Raw genomic sequence first — 25697 nt, 5'->3', positions numbered from 1 at the left:
AATATAATAAATTTTTTTTATCTAATTAAAAAACATTAGCAGTCTTATCTACTCAGTCAGTGTTATTACAAAACCTCGTCATAGGTATTTTTATTTTTATAAAAAAAAAATTATTATTTATTGTGTTGCATTATCAGCAATAATTGTTACTTATTATCTCTAAGAGATCGTTTGTACTCTTAAATATACTGGTAATGTACGATGAATTGTCTGACTCAATTACACACACATGAGATATATTTGTGTGGTAAAAATACAAAAGTTTCCAAATAGAGAACACAAGCAAGTACTTTTATGCAATTTCCTCATGTAAGTAATTTACAGTTGAGAAGTCTATTGACCTCATTTTTACACATAGTCCTTATAAAACGTCATTTAGATCCAACTTATTCATCTAATTGTTCTCTAATTGTCATTTATTTATTTTTTTTTATTCTCACAAGACTTTTATTCTCAAAGCAAATTATTTATTATTGTTATTAAAAGCCGGTGATAAAAATCTATTCATTAGTTTTTTTCTTAAAAAGTTTCACTCGAATTATTAATTCCTTTTCTGGCGATACTTTCAGATGCACCGAGAGTTATCAGTTTCATTCTCGTTACCGCTTACATTACCTACATAATTTTTTATTAAGCGATTTTATCTTTAAAGTAAACCAAAAAACCTTCAACCCGTCAATCAAATTGATTTAAATAAATTTTTTTAAATAGTAAATAAAAATTTAACAGCTATTAAAGCAAAAAATAAAATAATTTCATGGTGATTTCTATAAATTTTCTCCGGATCTTTTAGTGGGTTTTTTTAAAAACTAAATGACATATGTGTTATCTTCTCTGACGGTTTTCACCACTTGCTAAGTCATTCTGCAAAACGATCTCTGCGAATACATTCAACATTATCGCTAATGAGACACTGGGTACTGTCAACTTGTTCGCTCCTTTATTTCTTCACACATTAAATATAAATGGATCCTTGTATATGTTCCTGAAACATCAGTACATATATTTAACTTTGACCAACACATGTATTCGGATTTTTATAAGGCTTCAGAAGCCATTTATATATGTTTCTTATTTTTTATCCAATATCCATTGAACATAAACTATTTTATTAGCGATGACATACTTACAGTTGAATTATGTCAAAATATCAAATAAATAAATAAAAAAAAGTTTTTTTTTTTTTTATAAAAATTTTATTTATAAAATAAATTAAAAAAATTTTTCAATTTTTTAATTACGTAAAAATAGATTAAATATTATATCTCTAATATTTAGCTATTTTTTAAGTCCAATAGAATTTTATATTACAATTTTATAAATTTAAATATAAAAAAAAAAATTTAGAAAACGGTTGACCCTGAAGGCCATCTCTGCAACTTTCCGCTAATTCCATACCTAGGCGCTTAAAATTTCACTTATGATGTTTTTGAGCTCTTTTATAGAGTTAAGAATAATGAGAATAAATAAATATCAAGATAATCATTTGTTTATTATTTTTTATTATTTACTACTAATACAATTATTTAATATTGTTTACAAAAGTGAACATATTATAAATAAAAAGCCTGAATAAAATTTTTGAAGTCTTGATAATTAAAATATTCAGATATTATTATTACCAATTCACATGGCAAAGGGATAGCTTTATGGAGATTTTCTACTCTTTTTAATGCTTCTAACTGCTTCAACTGCCATATTAAAGCAAATTTTTTTAAGGGAGTTGGGAAAGAACGGATAGGGGAAAGGGGGGACCTACTCAGTGGGAATTTTTCCGTAATTGAAAAAATAATCAGACAGCCCAGACTGGGAATCGAACCCAGATCTCTCGGTTACGCGCCAAGGGCTCTACCAGTTAAGCTATCCGAGACAAGTACTGACTACTTTATTCAGTCACGTATATAAGACCCACCGAGCAAACAACGCCACCGTCCATCTTACGGTAAAGAGCCATATTAAAGCAAATTTTTTTAAGGGAGTTGGGAAAGAACGGATAGGGGAAAGGGGGGACCTACTCAGTGGGAATTTTTCCGTAATTGAAAAAATAATCAGACAGCCCAGACTCAAGTCTTCTTGAAAATTTTTTTATTCTATTCGAAATTTGTTTTCGGAAGAAAAAATAATCAGCAGTATAAAAAACTTCAACAAGAAAAGAAGCAACATCAAAGTCACTATTAGGTTCCATAAAAAAAGAAGGGCATATAGGTTTCGGGAAGGTATTTTCGAACGTGTCTATTAAGGATTTATTTTTCACTATCAAACGTAATTTTTTATCATCCAAGCATGACATTATGAGGTCATAATACGTTATACTTTCATCATCATACTTAAGCACTTTTGTTTTTAACTCCCCTTGAATAATATTTTGTTCGTAGGTGTGTGCTAGCTTCATGAAATCTATGTTTTCAGCAATTAACTTGTCCATCAATATTTTTTCACCTTCAGGAACGAATAAACCAAACGTACGTCTATAAATAAGGTCTTTTAGAATTAAGCAGGTACATTGTCTGTTGTCAGCGGCAATGAATTCTCTCTGTGGAGTTTCAAGTGGGTGTAATACACGTCCAATATATGGCGTGATACAACGTGTCTTTATTCTCTAATCATATGTCAACATAATAACCTCCTTACATATTTAGCTCTATATTTTTTTATTATTGCTAAGACACTAACACTTTACACCATTGTTAATAAGTTTCTTTTTACCAATTATACATATATTACAAAAAATTATTGGCTCTTGACAATTATTTAACTAATAGCGAGTTTGAAAATTTTTGCTTGCGCCTGTTTTCGATTCTACGAGAGATTTTACAAATTTAGGGCGAATTTTATTATTTCGAAATTTCCCACTAGTTAACCCTGTTATTCTACCGTTTAAGTAGCTAGTATACTAAATACTGAATTTGGCGCCCATAAATAGTTTATTTATCAAAAAAAATTCTCTTAATTTCAGAATTACGCATAATTAAGATGACATTAAAGTTAGCAGTAACTTGAGAATTTTTTAATTTTATTTAACAAAAAAATTAGACAAACGGTTGACCCTGAAGGCCATCCCTGCAACTTCCCGCCATTTACATACCTAGGCGCTTAAAATCGCACTAATAATTGCTCTTCGAGCTCAAAAAAACAACTTATGTCTTATTTTGAGCTCTCCAAGCTCAAAGAGATAGTCTTTCTATACTTTTGACATAGAATTTAATTTCACATAACTTCACACTAATAGATTTGTTATAGTTAAAAAGATTTGTTAATATTTAACAAATCATTTGTTAGAAGCCATTTGTTAGGCCTTAACAAATATTTCTTAGTATTTAAAAAGATTTATTAATACTTAATAAATGAATATCAGATTTATTGAATACAAACAAATCATTTTGAATACTAAGAAATATTTATTTAACATTAAAAAATGGTCTCTAATAAATGATTTGTTAGCTATTAACAAATATTATTTAATACAAATAAATTCTTCTATCAGTGCAGTCAATTCGTTCAAGAGATATCATAAACGAAAGAAAACCGAAAAGTGTTTTCTGCACATAACTTCACATAATTTCACATAATTTCACATAATTTCAGTCGATTCGTTCAAGAGAAATCATGAACGAAACAAAACCGAAAAGTGTTTCCTGCACATAATTTCACATAATTTCAGCCAGTTCGTTTAAGAGATATCATGAACGAAAGAAAACCGAAAAGTGTATTCTGCACATAACCACATAATTTCACATAATTTCACATAATTTCAATCAATTCGTTCAAGTGTTTTTCCCACATAACTTCACATAACTTTACATAATTTTGCATAAGTTCACATAACATTTCTTTTCGGATCGTTTTTGATGAGATAGTATAATTTTTAGACTTTTGAGCTCGAAGAAGCATAGAAAAGCTATCTCTCCAAGCTCGGAGAGCTCAAAATAATACATAAATCGATCCAAAAAAAATTGAGATTGGCACATGCGCTATAGAACTTTCTTCTCAGGAAATGATGCAAAACTTGAATTTGATAAATGATCATTTTCTTTTTTGTAAAAATTGAACGACCGCTATGAAGCTTGCATTTTAAGATTTGCCAAACTTTTTTTTTATTATTATAGATTTCATGTATAACAGTGATAATTGCTGTTTACATTTAAGGACTCTACTTTATATCATTCAATCCTGCCTTTTACTTTTATTTCTTGCCATTTTTTGTAGCTATGGCCGATTTTTAATTAATCTGTACTTGCATTTGCCTGTATTGAGAATGCACTAGTTACTGCTTTTTCAATATAGTGACTTGATTAGGGAAACCACAGAAAACCCGGTCGTAATTACTGTCGGCGCGCCATCTAGCGGCCTCCCAGTCCAAGTATACCTGAGGTACTAGTGAAAAAAATCCTGTTTATGCTAGAGTCTGGATTCAGTACTTTATTCGATCTAGGCGTCGGTTTTATGCCTTAGACTGCTCGGCTATACTGATCGGTAAATATAATAAGTTGATATAATTTTTGTTAAATTAATTACAATAAAATAATATTCATTAAGTTGTCATTGTATAAGCAATGAAAAAAAAAAAAAATAGCTGTTTTATGCTTTTGAGCTCTTCGAGCTCAAAAGTCTTATCAAAGTTCGATGAAACACAATTTTTATAATTTTCAAACTGTTATAATTTTCGAATGAATCAACCGATTTTCACGTGGTTGGCGACAATCGATGTACTTTTTTGAGCTCTATAAAAAAAGTAGCTGTTTTAAGCTTTTGAGCTCTTCGAGCTCAAAAGTCTTATCAAAATTTGATAAAACACGATTTATTCAATTTTCAAACTGCTATAACTTTTGAATGAATGAACCGATTTTCACGCGGTTGGCGGCAATCGACGCAGTTTTTGAAGCTCCATGAAAAATTTTCAACTTTAAATCGATCGAGCCATGAATTTCGAAGTTATTACAAAAAAACACTTTTTTCGATTTTTTTCGACAACGATATCTCACGAACGCATCAACCGATTCTAACGTTTTTGGTGGCGATCGATGGGGGTTTTCAAGGTTAAGAGCTGATTAGATTTTGAGACCGATCGGTTTAGCCAATTCGGAGATATTTGAAAAAATTAAAAACAACTTTTTTCACTTCTTTTCACTTTTTGAATTTTCTCGAAATCTACCGGTCCGAATCGGTTCAAATTTTCAGGAAATCTAAGTTTAGTGAAGCCCTTTCGAATGCCACCAACCGCGATGAAATCGGTCAAGTCGTTCAAAAGTTACAAGAGGTTTACATACACACACACACACACACACACATACATACAGACGTACGGACATCATCGTAAAAATAGTCAGGGAAGCTTTCTGTGACCTTCAAACATCGAGATTTGATGAAAACTCGATTTTTGTAAAACGGGGTGAAAACAATAACTTCCCGATTTTTGAAAATCTGAGATTTTTAGCGGGAAGTTAAAAAAGTTATTTTTAAAAAATTGAATTTTTAATTTTTAAAAGTTTCTACATGTCAATTTTTTTTTCTAAATTTTTTCTGCCGTAATTTATTTGTTATAAAATTATAAAGTATATGCCAAATTAATTTTTATATAATTAAGAGTAAAATAATTGAGATGTAAAGTTAAAAAAATAATTTTATTAAAAATGTCAACTAAAATTCTTTATAGCATAAACCTGAAAATTTTTACAATGATTAAATATAAAAAAAAAATTTTTTTTAAATAAACAAAAAAAAAATTGTAATTTTTTAGGTAACCACAAAGAAGTATTGGACTTGTCATTATCTCTCCAAGATTACCAACTCCAAGAAGTAACCTTGTATGCAAAGCAAGGCCAGAGTCTGAGCTCAGCTCTGAGTTCCCAGGACATAATGGTCCTGCAGCGTCAAGAGGAGCGACGACGTCATCAAGCGAAGCAAAGTATCTTTGGGTTCATGTTCAAGAAGTCCTCGAAGGAGAGCTCGTCGGTGAGCACCGAGAGCGGGAGCTACGGGGCGAGAAGTGTTTCTCCCGCGAGGAGCGACGACACTGGAAGAAGCATAAGTCCCCTGGTCGCGCCGGTCCCGACAAGGCCACTGAGAAAAAGACGACCTGCGCCCAACCCTCCGTCTCGTCAATCTGCGTCGAGGGAAAACGATGTGGTTAACGCCAAGACTAATAACAAAGACTGTGAGACCACTGAGGACAAGCTGGTAATAACTCACAGTCGTAATAGCAGCGACAGCTCTGGCTACCACGAGGCTTCAGTCCTCAGCGATAATCCGGATTCTGCTGGTAGAATGCCGGAAACTCTCCCCAGGAGAGCTCGCCCGCCCAGCAGCAAGTTGGAGCCGCGAAAACTCGCTCTGACTTCCCAGGCCAGCAAGAGCCTCTGTAATTTAGCGATTAGTTCTGGTGGGCTTAGTCATGCTAATAGTAATACATCATTAAGCTCTACTGGTAAGGTTTACTTTTATTATTTATTTAATTATATTTAATTAATTTAATTAACTGCTAATTAGTTTAGTTATTTTATTTTATTTAATTAAAGTAATGATGTTGATTATAAAATTTTTATATAAGTTTTATAGATAAGTAGTGTCCTTTATAATGAGTCTGACATTTTATTTTATAAAATTATTTTTATTTAAATTATTATACACGCAAGGAAGTTTTTAAAAATCGATTTTTTTAATTTATTAAATTGGTTAGTTTTTAATTGAAAAAAAAAATTTTTTTTAACTGTTTAAATATTTTATATTTTTCTAATTAATTAATTTCATTAGAAAGATCATTAAATTTTATTAAAATAAAACATTTTTTTTTTAATTTATTAAATTGGTCAATTTTAAATTAAAAAAAAAATTTTTTTAGCTATACAAAAATTTTATATTTTTATAATTAATTAATTTCATTAAAAAAGGCATTAAATTTTATCAAAAAAAATTTTTTTGATTATTTTAGTTTAAAAAATTATACACTTACAAAAATTTTTAAAAATCAATTATTTTAATTTATTAAATTGATCAATTTTAAATTAAAAACAATTTTTTTTCAACTTTATAAATATTCCATATTTTTATAATTATTTAATTTAATTAGAGGGCATTAAATTTTATGAAAAAAAAAAATTTATTTTTTTTTAATAAAATTTTTTTAAATTTATTAAATTGATCAATTTTTAATTAAAAAAACATTTTTTTAATTGTATAAATATTTTCTATATTTATAATTATTTAATTTAATTAGAAGGCATTAAATTTTACGAAAAAAAAAAAATTTATTGTTTTTTTTTTTTAATTAAATTGATCAATTTTATCAAAAAAAAATTTTTTTAACCATACAAATATTTTTATAATTATTTAATTTAATTAAAAAAGGCAATAAATTTTTTTAAAAAAAAATTTCAATTGATAATAATAATAAAATTAATTTGTTTGCATAATCAGAAACGAATTCAAGTGAGTTAATAAAATTAATATTTAACACTAAATGATAAAGCATTAATAATAGACGGTGATGTTTATCGACGATAACAAAATAATTTTTATTAAAGGTATTAGAAAGAAACGAGCAGCGCCTCAGCCGCCGGTGAGTAGGCCACTGTCCTCGGCGATATCATCACAAGCCTTGGAGCGTATTGTTGACTCAGAGGAGTCTCTAACTTCGGACATGGGTGTATCGAAGCCTCCGTCCGATATTGCTGCGTCAGAAACAGAAACTCACTCGAAAGCAAACTCGGACATTGTAGTCAGCAGTGTTAGTCATACCATTAAGACCAGCGATTTCAACTTTGACAGTCTTCCTAAACGGGACCTTGTTAAATTGTCTAAAGACAGTAGCCCGATAGATAGAGATGCTTTTGAGCCAGTCAAAAAAGCACCAATACCTATTGAAGTCTCTGTAGTTATTGAGAAAAAATCCTCCACTCCTGTTGAAAAAGTTGCGGTACCTCCTGCTCCTGTTCCTGTTGAAGCTTTATGCCAAGAAAATAATTATGTAGAGGCTAGAGTTAAAAGAGGTAAGTTTGTTCGTAGTAAAAAAAGTTTTGATGATAACGAAGTAGCTTTTAGTTTTGTGTCGCAAAATTCTTATGAAAAAATTTATGAAGAAGAAATTATTGAAAATAATAATAATAATAATGATTATGTTGGAAAAAAATCAATAAATAGAAATAAGTTTAATTATTTTGAAAATGATAACAAGATTAAATTAAAATTAGATAAAAATTATCAAGACAGAAGAAAAAATTTTTTAAAAATATCTAACATAAAATTAGATAACCGGACAAGTGACAAGTTAAATATAGATAAAGATAGGAGGACGGTTAAATATTCACGTAGCTTAAATTCAAGCGATTGTAATCAAAGGCGGAGCAAAGATCGAGTTGTAGGTGTCAGTGACCTTAAATTAGAAGAAGATCCGGCGATTAAAACAGCTAATAATAATAATGATTTATTAAAATTAAATGGTGGTGGAATGAGAACGAGAAAGTCAAACTCAATATCTGAGTATGATGTTTTTAAAAACAATTCATCATCGCGACTGAGTAATTTAGAGATTTTAGGCACCGTACCTCCGTCTATCACTGAGAAACCTGTTGACATTAAAAAAGCACCGGTTGGCACTGCTGAAGACATTATTCCCAGTGATATAAAAGGCATCCCGTCATTTCCGTTATCTAATAAATCAAATGTTAATATTGGTATTAATAATAAATTGAGCATACTTAAGCCACCGCCTCCCGGGCTGGTTAGCCGCCAGGAGTCTAATGAAAATTGGAATAACTTTATTAATAGATTGAATTTTATATTAGACAGTAAGCTTGAAGAATTTTTTGTTTGAATTTTTATTTAATTATCATTTATCAATTTAATTAAACTTATTTTTAATTTCATTCCATTTATTTTATTATTCAGACAAACGGTATTTTAAATCCCTAATTTACATAATTTTTTCATTTATTTTATCGCTTATTTATTCAATTCGTCAATATTTATTTTAATAACTCCAATTTTATTTATTATTTTCAATACAATTGTTTTCATTATTTTTTTATTTTATTTTTACAATAAATTTTTTATCCATCGATAAATATCTTCCGACAAAAATGTTAATTAATAACTAACAACCTTGCTTGAAGCAGTAAAATTTTGCTTTATTAAATAATGACTTGTTAAATTGCATTGTATTTTTTTAACTATTGACGTTTTTAAAGATATAAACTCATCTCAATGTTACACTCATCAAGAGCTTTCATTTGAGTACCGACATGGTATTTTTATATATTTTTCATATATACATATATGTAATATATATATAAATATATAAAATATATGAAAAATTGATGTGGGTACTCAAATGAAAGCTCTCGATGAATGTAACATCGAAGTGAGCTTATATCTTTAAAAATTTCAATAGTTCTCAAGATACAAGGTCATTTCATAATTATTGACATTTTTTAAGATATAAACTCATTTCGATGTTACACTCATCGAGACCTTTAATTTAAATACCCACATGCATTTTTTATATATTTTTCATATATACATATATATAATATATATAAATATATAAAATATATGAAAAATTGATGTGGGTACTCAAATGAAAGGTCTCGATGATTGTAACATCAGTATGAGCTTATATCTTTAAAAATGTCAATAGTTCACAAGATACAAGGTCATTTCCTAAATATTTATCATAATAATTAAGACCTTTGCAATGACACTAAATTTCATTTAAAAAAAAAACGATTTTATCATATGACTATCCTGGAAACAAAATTATTCTTATTCTCTTAATAACATAGATAATTTTTAATTGCGTAATTAAAAAGTACGTAATAAAAATAATTGTAAATAGATATTTTTGAAATGTCTTTTCCTGTTTGCTTAATTACCTGCTTATAGATTTCATCTAATATATTTATTTATTTATTACCTCTTGCTTTTTTTTTTTTTTTTTTTTTAAAATTGCATTGCACATTATTTTATTTTATTCAAGAAACTGGTGATGGCTATTTTATATTTTTTCTCCAGCTGGAATTGCACCTATTCCTAAACCACGTAATAAAGGGCCAGTAGTTCCAAAGCGTGTAAGCTCAGCTTTGTCAGCAAAGACCGCTAGCGAAGTAGAACAAAGTTTACCGACGACTAACGAAGACAATGATCAGGAGTCGAAAATAAAAAATAAATCTGAAACTGAGGAAGAAATAAAGGAAAATTATGACCCTGTAACTTTAAATGTTGCTGGAGTAACTAGTGAGAGCTCGAGTGCATTAAATTCGGATCTCTCCTCGAGATCGCCGGATATGGAAGCTGCTGGTAGAACAAAACTGGACATAGAAAGCCCTTGGAATGCATTGTCTAGCAGCAACACGCCTAACAAAGAACAATATCACCCATTTATAACAACTGGCACTAATTTAAGTCTACCTATGGAAAACTTAACACACTCTACCCAGCCCGAGGAAGGGGAACACTGTAGTCAAGGGACAGGGAAAGCAGGTGCATGTCGTTAGCCTACTAACACTAACTTTGGATATTTATTTATTATTTTTACAGGCTGTTTATTACTCAGAGCTGTGCATTTTTTTTTTTTATTTTTTTTTTCTGTTAATTTTAATGATACTGAAGTTGACAAATTTTAGAAATTTTTTTAGTAATTAAATTATCATTAAAAAAAATTATTAATGAATATTTTTAGAAGTATTTATTATTTTAGTAGATATTTAATAATTTTAATAATTTTTTAAATTAATAAACTATGACAAAATTTAGAAATTTTTTTTAGTAATTAAATTATCATTAAATAAACCATTATTATTATCATTAAAAAAAATTATTAGTGAATATTTTTAGAAGCATTTATTATGAAAATGAATTTATTTATTTATTTAATTAATAAACTATGAAAAAATTAAGAAATTTTTTTAGTAATTAAATTATCATTAAAAAAAATTATTAGTGAATATTTTTAGAAACATTTATTATGAAAATTAATTTAGCAGATATTTAATAATTTTAATAATTTTTTTTAACAAATAAATTATGGCAAAAAAAAATTTGGCACTTAGAAATTTTTAAAAAATAAATTTTTGTTAAAAAATTTTTTTAAATAATCAAGTGCTAATTTTAATGTCATTTATTGCAATTGATTTATTATAAAATGAAAAAAAAATTGTCAGCTAATTTAAGTATCATTAATTTTAACAAATTATTGCATGAGTTCAAAACTTTCAAGTTAATTTACTGCACTATGGTTGTAAATTTTTTATAAAAAATTAATAATTTAAAATACTTTTTTGCTCTTCTACTTTTCAATTTTAGTCAATACCGTATTTTTTAATTTTTTTATAACAAATAAATCCTATTACTTGTTCAATTTATTTTTTGTCTATTTGTATTAACTTACTTATACAAAGTTATTTATTTTTTAGGGAATGAAAGTCAAACCGAAATCGATCGTCTGCTAGAAAAAGTATCAACAACTCTGGCCAGCGTTATTCCGTCCGAGGAGCGAGCCAAGTCCAGCGAAATAAAACCCACTGATCCGGAAAAAATCTCTGAATTAAATAAAACTCAAGATAATTTATCACCCAACAACAACAACAACAACAACAACAACAATGAAAATTCAGATGCACAAAACTCAACATATAATTCACAGCAAGACACTTCAGACTATGTATCAGCAAACGGAGAAGATTTATCAGGTACAGAATGGGAGTATCAATTGCCAGACCCACCTTCTGCATTTCGGGATGAGACAGGATCGCTGGATAGCTATGAGACAATAACACTGCGCTCTGTAGAAGCATTCAAGGACCCGATTGCAATTGACGTAGACGTTGTCGATAAAGCTATCAAGAAATTAGACCGCGTCCTAGATAATTTCGAGGACAAAAAACCAGAAAGCGACAATTCTTTGGAAAATAAAAACGTCGAGTTAAGAAGAAATGTTATCACCGAATTGGAGAGCAAGATTGAAAACGGCTGTTTGAATCAAACTAACAACCCGTCTGTTGAGTCAAGAAAATCTTCTATTGAAACATCTACACCCAAAGTTGCTCCAATTGAAAATACTTTGCCGAATTTTACTATTACAACTTATGCGAGACAAAAAAGCTTGAATATTTTTGACGCTAAAGATTCCACGCCAAAAAATGTCAATCATGCTGACGAGAGAATTGTTAAAACTTTTGCGACTTTGTCAAGAAATATTAATGGAAATTCTATTTCTAAATTTAATAATAATAATAATAAAGATTTTGAAGTTGAAAAAAAATTACCTGATAAAGAAAAAGAATTTTCAACCAATCCAGTGCACCGTTCAAAAAGTTACATTGTTTTGACAAATAATTCCAAGTACCGAGAATTTAAAACCATTGATGTGGTTGACAGTAGCAATAATAATAATAATAATAATATGATCAAGTCAACAAGTGTCACTAATTTAAATCACAACACTTGTGAGACTAATGGCACCCAAGAAGATACCAAGCCGGCTAATTATTCAAAATTATTATCAAATAATCCCCAAGACCGAGGATTGCAATCCGTTCAACTACTAAAGAGTATTTTGCCGCAATTAAAAAGCACTCTGGATGATAATCAATCCGGTGAGAATAAGACTAATGATAAATCCGGTCAAGTTAAATTGAACGCTGATGATAAATCTGGAGAAAATGAATCTCCAGTACGGAAATCAAACCCGGAGGAGATAAAGCGTTACAGGTACACCGGACCACCTGCAATAAGTCTCGGTAGTTGGTCAGAACGTCCTCGTGCTAATGTCCAGATAAAAATGGACACTGATTATAAATTTGGCGCTAATACAAATACCAGCGGTAATAAAACACTTGTTAATTTAAACAGCCCGAGTGACAACGTCGGCTCTAATAATTGTAGTAATTATGTTAAAACTTTACCAAAGAGTATCAAGAGTAATTTTGATTGTAATGATAGTGTGGTATCTGTTAAGCGCGGCGATAGTAAAATTAATGCGTTCTCTGGAGGCAATAATAATAATAATATTAATAATAATGTTAATAATGAAGACTCGGAATTTAAGAGGTTTAATATTGCAAAATTACATACGAGAACGAAAGACGAGGACAAACCGGTCGTAACAAATGTCGAACTGAAGAAATCTCATAATGACAAACCGGAATTTAAAGTCACTGATGATGATGATAATAAAATTGATACCAGACCGGTTAATTTTAAAGAACTAACTCAAGCTTTCGGTAAAGTTAATTTAAGATCTAAAAATAATTCCAAGTACAATTCAGTTAATCGTTACTCGGATATTTTTGACGGAAGGTCCAGTGTTGAGGCAGCTAATAATAAAAATCCAATTAAAGTGTCTGCTGCTAATGGACCCTTCAAACCTCCCACAGTAAATTCAAATGGCTTGGTTAAAAAGTACACATCCGTTGTTGACATCGACCACCACCTTAATGGGCAGAAAAAGTTTAATAATAATAATACCATTACTAAGCTAAACGGTCCCGCGACGGCTCCCAAGGGGTTCAAAGTTCAGGCCAATAAAATTTCACAGGTGCCACCGCCCCCGACGATGCCAATTATTACTGGTGTGACGCTAAAAAATAATAATAATTGTCGTGCCAGGCCTTTGTCAATGCCGGTTGGTAAAGACTCCCGGGATCAGCTGCTGGAGTCTATTCGGTGTTTTGGACGAGATAAATTGAGGAATGTCAGCACTGTTTCTTGAATTTATCGATTTTTGTTTTGTTTGTTAATTTTTTCATTAATTGTATTGTTGTATATTGTTTAATTAAATTTATTTTAAGATTATATTTTTGTAATGTAGAAAGTCGGGTCAGACTTGATAGGTCGGTTAATTTGGAGAAAAAAAAAAAAAAAAAAAAAAATATTTATTATTTTATTAAACAAGCGCCAGTAGCGGTTTGTTGACTCGAGTTGTAATTATTGTGTAATTATAAATTTATTATTTAGTTTAGTTGTTACTGTCAAGCTCAATTGTAACGACAGGCAATTTAATTAGCAGTGGAAATCTAATCAAATTGATATTAATATTTGCTGTAAATAGCTTGCGCTTAGTTATTGTTATATTACATGCATTCAAATTTCTTTGAGAGAAATAACTGCGGAAATTACGTGAAAAAAATTGTACTAAATTTAATTTTTTTTTTTATTGTTAAAGAATAATTGAGTAATTTCCTTTACTAGCGTACTTGCATTAAAGTGTATTAAACGGTGCCAATTTACGCGTTAATTTTGTCATCGGTGAGAAAAAAAATCGTGGTTTTAAGATTTTTAATCACGATAAAGTATATCGCGTTACAGATGCCACAAAAGTATATAATAAAAATTCTATTTTTTTTTCTGTCCAAAAAAAAATTTTTAGTTCGGAGAAATTTTTTTTCATGAAATGTGCAGAAATGCAGAAAAAAATTTTTTTCCAAAATAAAAATTTGTTTGGTCTTAGAAAAAAAAAATAGAATTTTTATTATACGCCCTTAAGGCGTATAAAATTTTTTTTTTTATTTCTGCACATTTCGGACGAAACTATACGTCGATTTCCGAAAAAAAAATTTTTTATATTCTCTCATCACGGAAAGAACAAGATGATACAGAATATCATCCCAGATTATACTGAGTGAAAAAAAATTTCAGATAGTAGCTAGTATAATCCAGATTATAATGAGTATAATCCCGATTATAATGAATATAATCACAGATTACAATGAGTATAATCTAGATATCACGCAGTATAATCTGGATTTTTCTAGAAACTATTTGAAATTTTTTTTCACTACAGATATCACTGAGTATAATCTGAGATTATATCCAGTGTCATCTTGTTCTTTCCGTGCCATATATGGCATCTGGAATTCGAGATAAATCTGTACTGAATGCATTAGTCCAAAGTAAAAATAAAGTTGATAAAATAATTATTATTATTATTATAATGTCTATCGCAGTATTTAACATTGCTCACTTGTATATTTTAAGAAAATTCAATGTGATATTGCATTGATAGGGAAAAAGTAATCAAACAGCTAAACTTTGGTTAATTTTTAATAAAAATTGTTACCAAAGTTGAATTTTTTTTTTTCAATTAACATCAATGCGAGTACTTGAGTTTTCTAATTAAGAGACCAAAGGTTTTATTTTATTTTGTAAAACAAATAGTAAGTCAATTGGTTTTTGTTTTCTTCTTTTCATCCTATCGGGAAAGTATATATTTGATAAATAATAATAATAAGTATAATAATAATAATGTAAAATACGTGATGTTCATACATCTTAAACCTGTAATTAAATATGTATACATATTATAGATGAATATATAAATATAATTTATTAACGCTGTAATATTGCATTAATATAAAATTAATTATTTAAACAGTATTATTATTTTATTAGGTATTTTTTGGCCTTTAACAATTTTAATCATAAAATATATTAATGTATTTTATAAAATGTTACAATCATTTTTTTTTTAAAGCACCAATTTAAGATTATGGCAGTCGATAAATACTGATAATTATCAAATAATTCATTAGATAATATAAAAAGATTTTTTTGTACCTGTAATGGAATTATTTTTCGGTAATCACAGTTTTTATTTTGTTTTTTTTTTTATTTAATTGACTGGAATAGGCGTGTTACAATTTCCATGCCATAATTTTGTCTCGGAATCACATTGTGAGTAATTGGAAAAGACATCAGCGTAACCCCGATCTCGCCACCAGGTACATAATTGTCGATTCCATCCACAGTCGACGGTGTGAATAAGTTCTGGTCTTTCCATACCAAGTAGAGTATAAAAATCTTGATCACCTAAATGTCCCTATTTAAAATAAATAAAAAGAATTAATATAAATTTACAGATTATTTGATGACTAATTCCAAGATTTTTGCCCAAACTTAAAATAAATGGTTTCAATTTTTAATATTACGGCGAAAATATTGATCCTATAAAAATTTTTTTCAAACAAAAGTTCAAAATTTAATTATATAATGAAAATGTCTCTTATGTTTTTTATTTAGGATCAATGACTTCATCGTAATTTTAAAATTAAGATTTACTAGCAACCTTGCCAGTCACCATGTGACTGCCATGACTTGTGAACTATAAATGAATAAAATTTTGCTTTAGTTAATAATGACTTTTGTTAAATTGCACTGTACTTTCTTAACTATTGACGTTTTTAAAGATATAAGCTCATCCCGATGTTACATTTATCAAGAGCTTTCATTTGAGTACCCACATGCATTTTTGATATATTTTTCATATATACATATATATAATATATATAAATATATGAAAAATTGATGTGGGTACTCAAATGAAAAGTCTTGATGAGAGTAACATCGAAATGAGTTTATATCTTAAAAAATGTCAATAGTTAAGAAATTACCTTGTATTTTGTGAACTACTGACATTTTTAAAGATATAAGCTCATCCCGATGTTACCCTCATCAAGAGCTTTCATTTGAGTACCCACATGCATTTTTGATATATTTTTCATATATACATATATATATAATATATATAAATATATAAAATATATGAAAAATTGATGTGGGTACTCAAATGAAAGATCTTGATGAGTGTAATGTCGGGGTGAGCTTATATCTTTAAAAATGTCAATATTTCACAAGATATTTGTTGAATTGCACTGTACTTTCTTAACTATTGACATATTTAAAGATATAAGCTCATCCCGATGTTACATTTATCAAGAGCTTTCATTTGAGTACCCACATGCATTTTTGATATATTTTTCATATATACATATATATAATATATATAAATATATGAAAAATTGATGTGGGTACTCAAATGAAAGGTCCTGATGAGAGTAACATCGAAATGAGTTTATTTCTTAAAAAATGTCAACAGTTAAGAAATTACCTTGTATTTTGTGAACTACTGACATTTTTAAAGATATAAGCTCATCCCGATGTTACCCTCATCAAGAGCTTTCATTTGAGTACCCACATGCATTTTTGATATATTTTTCATATATACATATATATATATAATATATATAAATATATGAAAAATTGATGTGGGTACTCAAATGAAAGGTCTTGATGAGAGTAACATCGGGATGTGCTTATATCTTTAAAAATGTCTAAAAATAGTTCACAAGAAACAAAGTCATTTCTTAATTATGTATCTAGAGCATTTTTTTTATAAAATTAAATTTTGAACTTTTGTTTAAAAAATTTTTCTATAGGACCAATATTTTCGCTGTAATATTAAAAATTTGAACAATTTATTTTTAAATTGCTTTTTTAATATCATTAAAATTAGCAGACACTTGATAATTTTTTAATTCTTTTTTAATCATAAACTAGGTCCAGAAAATTATAAATAAATTCCTCATATGACTTTTTAGAGCTTCTAAAGATAGAATTTTTAAAACAAATTTTTTTGCTATAATTTATTAATCAAAAAATTTATAAAAATCATCATATGTCTCTTAATTTGAGTATCATATCATTTTAAAAAATAAAAAAAAATTAACAAACCCTAAAAAAACTATATTTAGTAGTTATATGTTCAACCATATCCCTACTGACAATCTGGTCATACTCCAACGAATTTCTGAGCCTCTCCAAATTAAATAAAACTACCCCGCTGTTGTACCCAGGATATCCTCCAGAAGAGTAAGCTTCTCCAAACTCTGTGCTTGGATTCTGAGTTCGGTACAAGTACAGCACATGGCGGTAAACAGGACTGAGCTCCGGCGCCAATCCAAACAGAGCATCAGGACCAAAATTGTCAAACTCCTTGAACAACTCTTTTATGTCTTTGCGAAATTTAGTATCGACGTCGAGCATCACCGCCAGCTTCTGCTGCTCTGACGCTATCCTGTGCAGACCTAGTGACAGGAAAAATAACGCGTCCGAGTAGTAAGTTCCTGGCTTGCTGCTGAACTTTGGTGACATCACCGACACAATGTCTTCCAATTGTAACGCTAGTTTACGTACATCGTAATATTGCACCTAAATAGATAAAAATATATTTTTTTAATAATTTATAATTAAATATTTATTAAGTATTTAAGTTAGCAGTCAGTTAAAAATTTTTTTTTTTTTTTTTTTAACAAATTTGTGCCAAAAAATTATTGTTAAAAATTTTTTAATATCAATTTTTTTTTCATTTAGTTGTTAAAAAAATTATTAAAATAGCAGATATTTAATAATTTTTTTAAAAAATAAATTATGGTAAAAAAAATTAGAAAAAAAATTGATGTAGAATTTTTAAAAAATTAAAAATCCAATTTTTTGAATGAAAATTAAGTTAGCCGACATTTAAAATTTTTTAGAATTTTTTTTACTAACAAAATTATTACAAAAAAATTCAATTTTAAAAAACTATAAGTGCAATTTTTTAAAAATAATATTTAATTTTAATTTAATAATTAAAAAATAACTCCAAAAATTAACAATGTCGGCTAATTTTACTATTATATTTTTTGAAAATAACTTTTTTTAACAAATTTATTTGTTAGAAAAAATAAAAAAATAGTCAAGTGATTGCTAACTTTAATGTCATAATTTTTTTATAAAAAATAAAAAATTTGACAGCTATCAGCTGACTTCAGTATCATAAATAATAAATTGAATTTAATTACCTGTATAGTTTTTTTATACGCTAAAATAATATTATTTATAATTCCTTCTGCAATTATCCTACTTCCATTGTCAGTAATAACATGATAAGTTATTTCAACAGACGTATATTTTATTAATGAGTCAGTAAAAATACGAAATTTCCTCTTCATTGGTGAATTATTAGTTATTTTAGTAAATATACACCACACATTGTAATCTGTTGGTTTTTTAGTATTATCTAATGATTTAATAAATTTATTTACAAATGTTTGATTTTTAAAATTACTTTCTAGGGTGGTCGAGTGATTCTCATTGACAATAACATTTTGTTTATTTTGTGAATTAAATTTCGAGTGATAACCATTTGATATTTGAAAACAATATAATGCAGCGAGCAATATTGCTCCGAGAAGTGTCAATTTAATAAAAATATTACGTGACAAACGCATTTAATTACTTATTCACCATTGTTTTAATCAGCTGACATAATTCATTTTTATCAACTGTCACAACAATTACTCACTTTATTATTTCATTTGTAAAAAATTCATTATATTTATTTGTTTAATATATTTTTAGATTTATTTATATATTTTTTATATTACTTTAAACATTACTATTGACACATTCCGTCCGCCATCTTAAATCCTACTAATCATTTCAAATAACTTGCCCGTTATATATATCAACATTGACTTTCAAACCAGTTTACTTTTTTTTTTTTTATGAAAATTAATTTGAAATTTTTTTTTATTGAAAAAATTATTATAAAAAAATATGAAAATTTATTTAGCATATATTTAATAATTTTTTTAATTTTATAACAAATAAATTATGGCAAAAATAAATTAGAAAAAAAAATTGACGTAAAAATTTTTAAATAAAATTAATTTAGTAGATATTTAATAATTTTTTTAACAAATAAATTATGGCAAAAAAAAATTAGAAAAAAAAAAATTAACATAAATTTTTAAAGAAAATTAATTTAGCAGATAATTAATAATTTTAAGAATTTTTTAAACAAATAAATTATCGCAAAAAAAATTAAAAAAAAAATTGACATTTAGAAATTTTAAAAAATAAAAAATGCAATTTTTTAAAAATAAATTTCTTTAATAAATAAAATAAAAAAATTGTTGTGATTGCTAGTTTGTAATGTCATTAAAAAAAATTTTTTTTTAATTTTATTTGAAAAATTATAATTGTAATTTTAAAAAAAATAATTTTTAATTTCAATTTAATAAATGAAGCAAAATAAAAATTGTCAGCTAATTTTATTATTTTTTTTTAAATAAAATAAAAAATGAAATTACCATTTTTATAAAATAATTATTTGACATTAACTTAAAAAAAAAATTCTAAAACTTCACAGTAAATTTATTAAAAATGTATTTATAATTACACTAATTACAAATAAAATATTGTATTTATTACAAAAGTTATCTTGCTAAAAAGATAATAAAAACAGTAGTTTGTAATAATTCAACAAACAAACAATTTGTTAAAAAAAACTTCAGACGTCTGCTGTTTTTATTCCCACAAAAAATTAATTACAGTTACTCTCCATATCTTCCTTCCATTATTCCAACAAAAATAATAAATCATAAACCTGTAAGAAATAATGAAAAAAAAGTATATTTAAATAAATAACTGTATCGTAAACAATTTTTTACAAGTACACCAAAAAAATCTTAATTAATCTTCATCACTGGAGTCTTCCTCGGCTTCATTGAGCCACTTAATAAAAGGCTGAAGAACTTTCCTAATTTTTTCACTATAGAATCCATCATCAGTATCATCTGCATTGAACCACTCGATAATTTTATCCTCGCTCAAAACATCTTTATCATAAAGCAAATGAACCAAATGCTGCGCGAAGTTCATAACAAATTCATTACTCCCCGCTATTTCTTCAATAGCACCCAGACAATCTTCCTGAGCATCATCCGTTTTAACATAGTTCAAAATAATCGGAGTGAAATAATTAATCACCGCCCTGAGAGTCTTCTGATAGTTAGCATTATTCACAGGAATTTTTTCCTCCCCCAAATAATGCATGGGTAACAATAAAATGCCTTTGATAACATTATAAGTGACCTCTCTGATCCCAACATTGTAAGCATACCTAGAAGAATTAATCTCCAAGATAATATTCTCGCAATTAAGCTTATCCTGATAAGCCCTAAGAAGACTGTCAATAACTTCAGTTAAAAATATATGAGTGTCATCAGGAATATCATCAGGAGACTGTCCACTCCTCTTGCTGCTAGTTTCTTCCAGAACCGAGCTATCATCATCATCAACATCATCATTGTCATTGTCTTGGTCATCTGAGTCTGTAAATTTTTTAAAGAAGACAAACTTGTCTTCCTCTAAGTAGTCAGTCATCTCCACAAGCTTAACCTTCCCCTTATCACCTTCTAAAACACACTTGCTGTAATTATTCTCGGGTACTTTAACCCCCTCCGAGATAATGCAGGTGTCAACCAGAGTTTTGGGAGTTAAATTACAATTAGAGAACAAAAAACTATTTTTAATCGTACAATTATCGGTAATTATTACATTGTCTAGAATATAAGAGTTGTCTATGACAACATTGTCTCCAATTTTGCAATTATTCCCAATAGTAGAGCGACTTACAAGCGTGTTATTGCCCGGCTGGCTGTTGCTTCCGACAATGGAGTCATTTTTTAAAATACAACCTCTAGCTAGACCGGAATTTTTGTACTTGTAGGTACTTTTTGATGAATAGACAATATCATTGAACGGCGCGAGCATGTCAGGAGTCAATGGGTAGCTCTGTCGCTGGAGAATGTCTCTAGTTAGAGTGTGATAAGCCGGCCAGGAAGAAATCGGCAGCGCGTAATCACCAGCTTCAACAAGCAGTCTGTAAATTCTAGAATCTAGAATTTCTTCATTAAGCAGCACGCCTTTGACAAAGTCTTCCATTGTCTGGAAGTCGAAGTTGTCTGAAAATAAAGAAAGTACAGTCTGAGAGCACATGTAGACGTGCGTGTCTACAAATCCGGTGTTAATCTCGATCTGCTCGTGGTCTAGAAACCAGCTGAGTTCGAATTGGAGTTTTTTTTGGTGGGATTCAAGATTGCTGGGCTTGTAGAAGATCAGCTGGTCGGTAAGTTTGTTCACGACGCAGAAGCAAGTGTTGGAAGTTAGGTTGGTGTGTCTGGAACTGCCAATGTCCCTGAAGACCACGGACATGGCGATTCCCTTGTCTTTGTCCTTCTTGGCCTTGTGCTTGCTCATCAGCGTTGACAGGTTGGTGTTGATGAACGCGTCTCCGCGGATTAAGACAAAGTCTCCCCGGATCCAGCCCTTAGTGTCGATGTCTCTGAGCGCGTCGCCCAGAGACCGACAGCCGTCGGAGAGGATTAGGGATACTGTTATGTCGTCATACCTTATGAAAATTCATTTAAAAGATATTTAATAATTTAATTATTATTTTTGTGACCGAATTATATGTAATATATAGATTAAAGTTTTAGCGCCTAGCGGTCAAGTGACTAGTAGATCTAAATTCAAGCCAACGGATGGACATTCCATCTTCAATATTGGTCGAGATACATATTCTCTGTTTACATAATTTCGATGAGGATCCACCGAACTTGAATACTAGTGAAGCTGAAAGCTTTTGTGGTATCTGTTCGAGTTATAAAGATGTTAAGGGGCCATCAAAGAAGATTTGATAACATTTTTATGAGATGATTTTTGGTGGATTGTTTTGAGCTAAATTTTGGACAGTTTTCAATCAAATTTAAACCACATATAAAAAATATAATAATAAAAGCAGGGAACTAATTTATATATGAAATTTTTACAAAAAAAAAATTAATTCATAAGAATAATATCCACTTGTTTATTGATAATTACATTCGGTACATTATTATTAATAATTGTGATTGTAAATTTTTTATAACTTAGTAGTGACAAAGAATGCAGGGAACTCTTTTTTATAATCATTGTTTCCATAAAATAAACAAAAATTCATTATTTTTACGTAGATTTCTGTAGGCTGTATAAAGTTGCGATTTTTCTTATAAATTAATTTTTTTTTTTGTAAAAATTTCATATATAAATTAGTTCCCTGCTATTATTATTATATTTTTGTTATATGTGGTTTAAATTTGATTAAAAACTGTCCAAAATTTAGCTCAAAACAATCCACCAAAAATCATCTCATAAAAATGTTATCAAATCTTCTTTCATGGCCCCTTAATTAAATGAAAGAAAATGAAAGAAAGTAAATGAGAGCAAAGACAAACTTTGAAAAAATAAATGAGGTTGGTTGCCAAGCCAGGAATCGAACCTGGATCTCCCTGATAACATGTCAGGAGCTCTACCAGTTAAGCTACTAGTCACTTGACCGCTAGGCGCTAAAACTTTAATTTATGTATTACATATAATTCAGTCACAAAAATAATAATTAAATTTGTAATAATGCCTCGAAATAAATTACTACATTACCATCGTAGTACGTAGCTTAGGTGGGGGAAAAAAGAATGAAGGGAAAGTAAAGTAAGGTATCGAGAGTATAAGTATGGACTGAGAAATGATGATGGTGGAAGGGGCCTGGTAGCTTAACTGGTAGAGCTCCTGACATGTTATCAGGGAGATCCAGGTTTTATTCCTGGCTTGGCAACCAACCCTATTTATTTTTTCAAAGTTTGTCTTTGCTCTCATTTACTTTCATTTAATTAATATCTTTATAACTCGAACAGATACCACAAAAACTTTCAGCTTCACTAGTATTCAAGTTCGGTGGATCCTCATCGAAATTATGTAAAGAGAGAATATGTATCTCGACCAATATTGAAAATGGAATGTCCATCCGTTGGCTTGAATTTAGATCTACTAGTCACTTGACCGCTAGGCGCTAAAACTTTAATTTATATATTTAATAATTTTTTCATATAACCTGCATTGAAATAGTATATTACACACCTAGGGAAGTAAAGTAAGAAATGTCTCAGATCACATGTAATTGTCGGCCGAGGCGAAGCCGAGGTTGACAAACATGTGATCTGAGGCTTTCTTATTTACTTCCCGTGGAGTGTATACTATTTTTTTGCTTGACGAAGGCAGAAAGCGGCACTTTCGTTTAGCGTAGCGGGCCGAAAGTTGACGCTTTCTGCCCGTCGAGCAAAAAATGTGAGTTTCAATGCCTGTTGAGCCAACCGAAACTAGACAATTCCAGACCAATGCGACTGTGCCGGGCAGGTATCAATTATTTCTTTCCGGCGGACAGAAAATGACGATTTTCTGTCCGCGAGGTGAAGTTGCAGCTTTATTTTCAATCCTATCAATTGTTTGTTTATTTTATACCTTTATAATTGTCATTCTAACCGTTAACTGTACTGACATATTATAATTCTGTTATTAAGCATAAATAAGAATGATAAAAGAAAACTTGTCAATTTACGAATAATGTTTGGTAAAAAATAAACTATTACTTTCTATTTTATTATAAGTTTCATAATAAAATGGTATTTTCGCTGTTCGTCTGAAACTATCTAGTTCTGGTTGGCTCCAGACATTGAAACTAGCATTTTTAATGCAACTTATATGAAAAATATAATATGTGACGCGGGATGAAACACGATTTCAGACCGAGTGATGCCAGCCCTCGCTTCGCTCGGGCAGGCAACTTCACTGGTCTGAAATCGTTTTGTTTCATCCCTAGTCACACAATATACTAGTAGAATTTTTCGGCTGCCCAACTTCAAAACAAAGTAACTGACAATTTTAAGATTTTTCAAAATTTTTCTTGTTAAAAAAAAGTTTGTGTGCCTAATTGATAAAAAATTTGATTTATGAATAGAAAATACTTGAATATAAATATTAAAAGAAAAAAAATACTTTAAATTAAGGTCTAAAAGTTATAAGAAATGCAGCAATACTAAAAAAAAATCAGGTATAAAAATTTTGCAGTTACTGTGTTTTAAAATTGGGCAGCCGTTTTGTTAACAAATAAATAATGGCAAAAAAAAAAATTATGAAAATTAAGTTAGCCGACATCTAAAAAATTTTATGATTTTTTTTTTATTAAAAAATTATCACAAAAAAATTTTTTCATTTGGTAAAAACTTCAAAAACTATAAGTGCAATTTTTTAGTTATAATTTAATAAATTAAGCGAATAAAAAGATAAAACATGTCGGCTAACTTTATTATTATAAAAAATTGACATCTAGGGATTTAAAAAAATAAAAGATGTAATTTTTTTAAAAATAATTTTTTAGAGTTAATTTAATTGTTAAATAAAATGAAAAATCTGTCAAGTGATAGCTAACTTTAATATCATTCATACCTTTTGGTGGAGATGTAGCTTTTTAGAAGGTCGATGTGGTTGCTGCAGTAAATAAATATCTCATTTATTTCTGAACGGAGCAGAGATAACACTATGTAGTCCAGCAGGTTGATGTTCGCGACTGGGGTTAGGATGCTGGGGAAAATATGCTGCAGAGGGGTTAGTAAACTTGTAGAGAAGTCGTCGGCTAACACTACTGCTTGCACTGATTGCTGGTTGTCCAGTATTTTTTTCACGTTTGATCTTTTTATAGACATTTTTTATTATTTATTTTTTTATTATTTTATTTATTTGTTTTTTAATCGCTTTATTGATTTATTTTTAATTATTTGATTTATTGATTTTTTAATTGTTCTATTTATTTATTTTTTAATTATTTTACTTATTTATTAATTTTTTTTTTTCAACACTTATGATGAAATTTTCAGAGAGGTTAAGTAAAAATTATTAACTTTATTATTGTGATTATTTATTTATTTTTTAATTATTTTTTTTTTCAACACTTATGATGCAATTTTTAGAGAGGTTAAGTAAAAATTATTAACTTTATATTATATATTTATTGTTGTGATTTCAACTGTGATAAAGTAACGACTGTCGATAATTATAACTCAAGTTTTTGTATGATTTTAAGTCACCAGGGAGCGTTGTCACTGTTAATGATTTTCAAAACGCTACTAGTCGACATTTTGATTTTTAATTGGAAAATAAAATGGACGCGCACAAGTAAAAATAACTTAAAAATTTTTTTGTCAATAAATTATTTTGGTTTTATAAAAAATAAA

General features: G+C 28.7%; 2 protein-coding genes across 5 annotated transcripts in view; one reads left to right on the top strand and one right to left on the bottom strand.

Moving 5' to 3' along the window:
* Positions 1-14111, top strand: part of LOC123262278 (probable serine/threonine-protein kinase DDB_G0282963) — a 53914-nt gene extending 39803 nt beyond the window's left edge. For 2 of the 4 annotated variants that reach the window (XM_044724459.1, XM_044724461.1), the window contains exons 6-10: positions 5738-6424; positions 7414-7425; positions 7521-7985; positions 10006-10473; positions 11406-14111. In XM_044724459.1, the coding sequence (XP_044580394.1) occupies positions 5738-6424; positions 7414-7425; positions 7521-7985; positions 10006-10473; positions 11406-13702 (3929 nt within the window). In that variant the 3' untranslated portion in view covers positions 13703-14111. The remainder of the gene's footprint in view (positions 1-5737; positions 6425-7413; positions 7426-7520; positions 7986-10005; positions 10474-11405) is intronic. The other 2 variants (XM_044724463.1, XM_044724460.1) reach the window with 2 other exon arrangements.
* Positions 14112-15600: 1489 nt separating this feature from the next.
* On the bottom strand, positions 15601-25214 carry LOC123261479 (translation initiation factor eIF-2B subunit epsilon-like). The gene is made up of 5 exons (XM_044723074.1): positions 24913-25214; positions 20287-22003; positions 18609-19037; positions 17500-17976; positions 15601-15808 (listed from the first exon to the last, which is right to left on the bottom strand). The coding sequence occupies exons 1-5, from the start codon at positions 25167-25169 to the stop codon at positions 15602-15604; spliced, it is 3087 nt and encodes a 1028-aa protein (XP_044579009.1). The 5' UTR covers positions 25170-25214; the 3' UTR covers position 15601.
* Between the last annotated feature and the right edge of the window lie 483 nt (positions 25215-25697).

The sequence above is a fragment of the Cotesia glomerata genome, linkage group LG3 (genome assembly GCF_020080835.1).
Source record: "Cotesia glomerata isolate CgM1 linkage group LG3, MPM_Cglom_v2.3, whole genome shotgun sequence".
Lineage (NCBI taxonomy): Eukaryota > Metazoa > Arthropoda > Insecta > Hymenoptera > Braconidae > Cotesia > Cotesia glomerata.
Note: the sequence above shows the minus strand (reverse complement) of the source record. Positions and strands in the feature narration are given on the sequence as shown.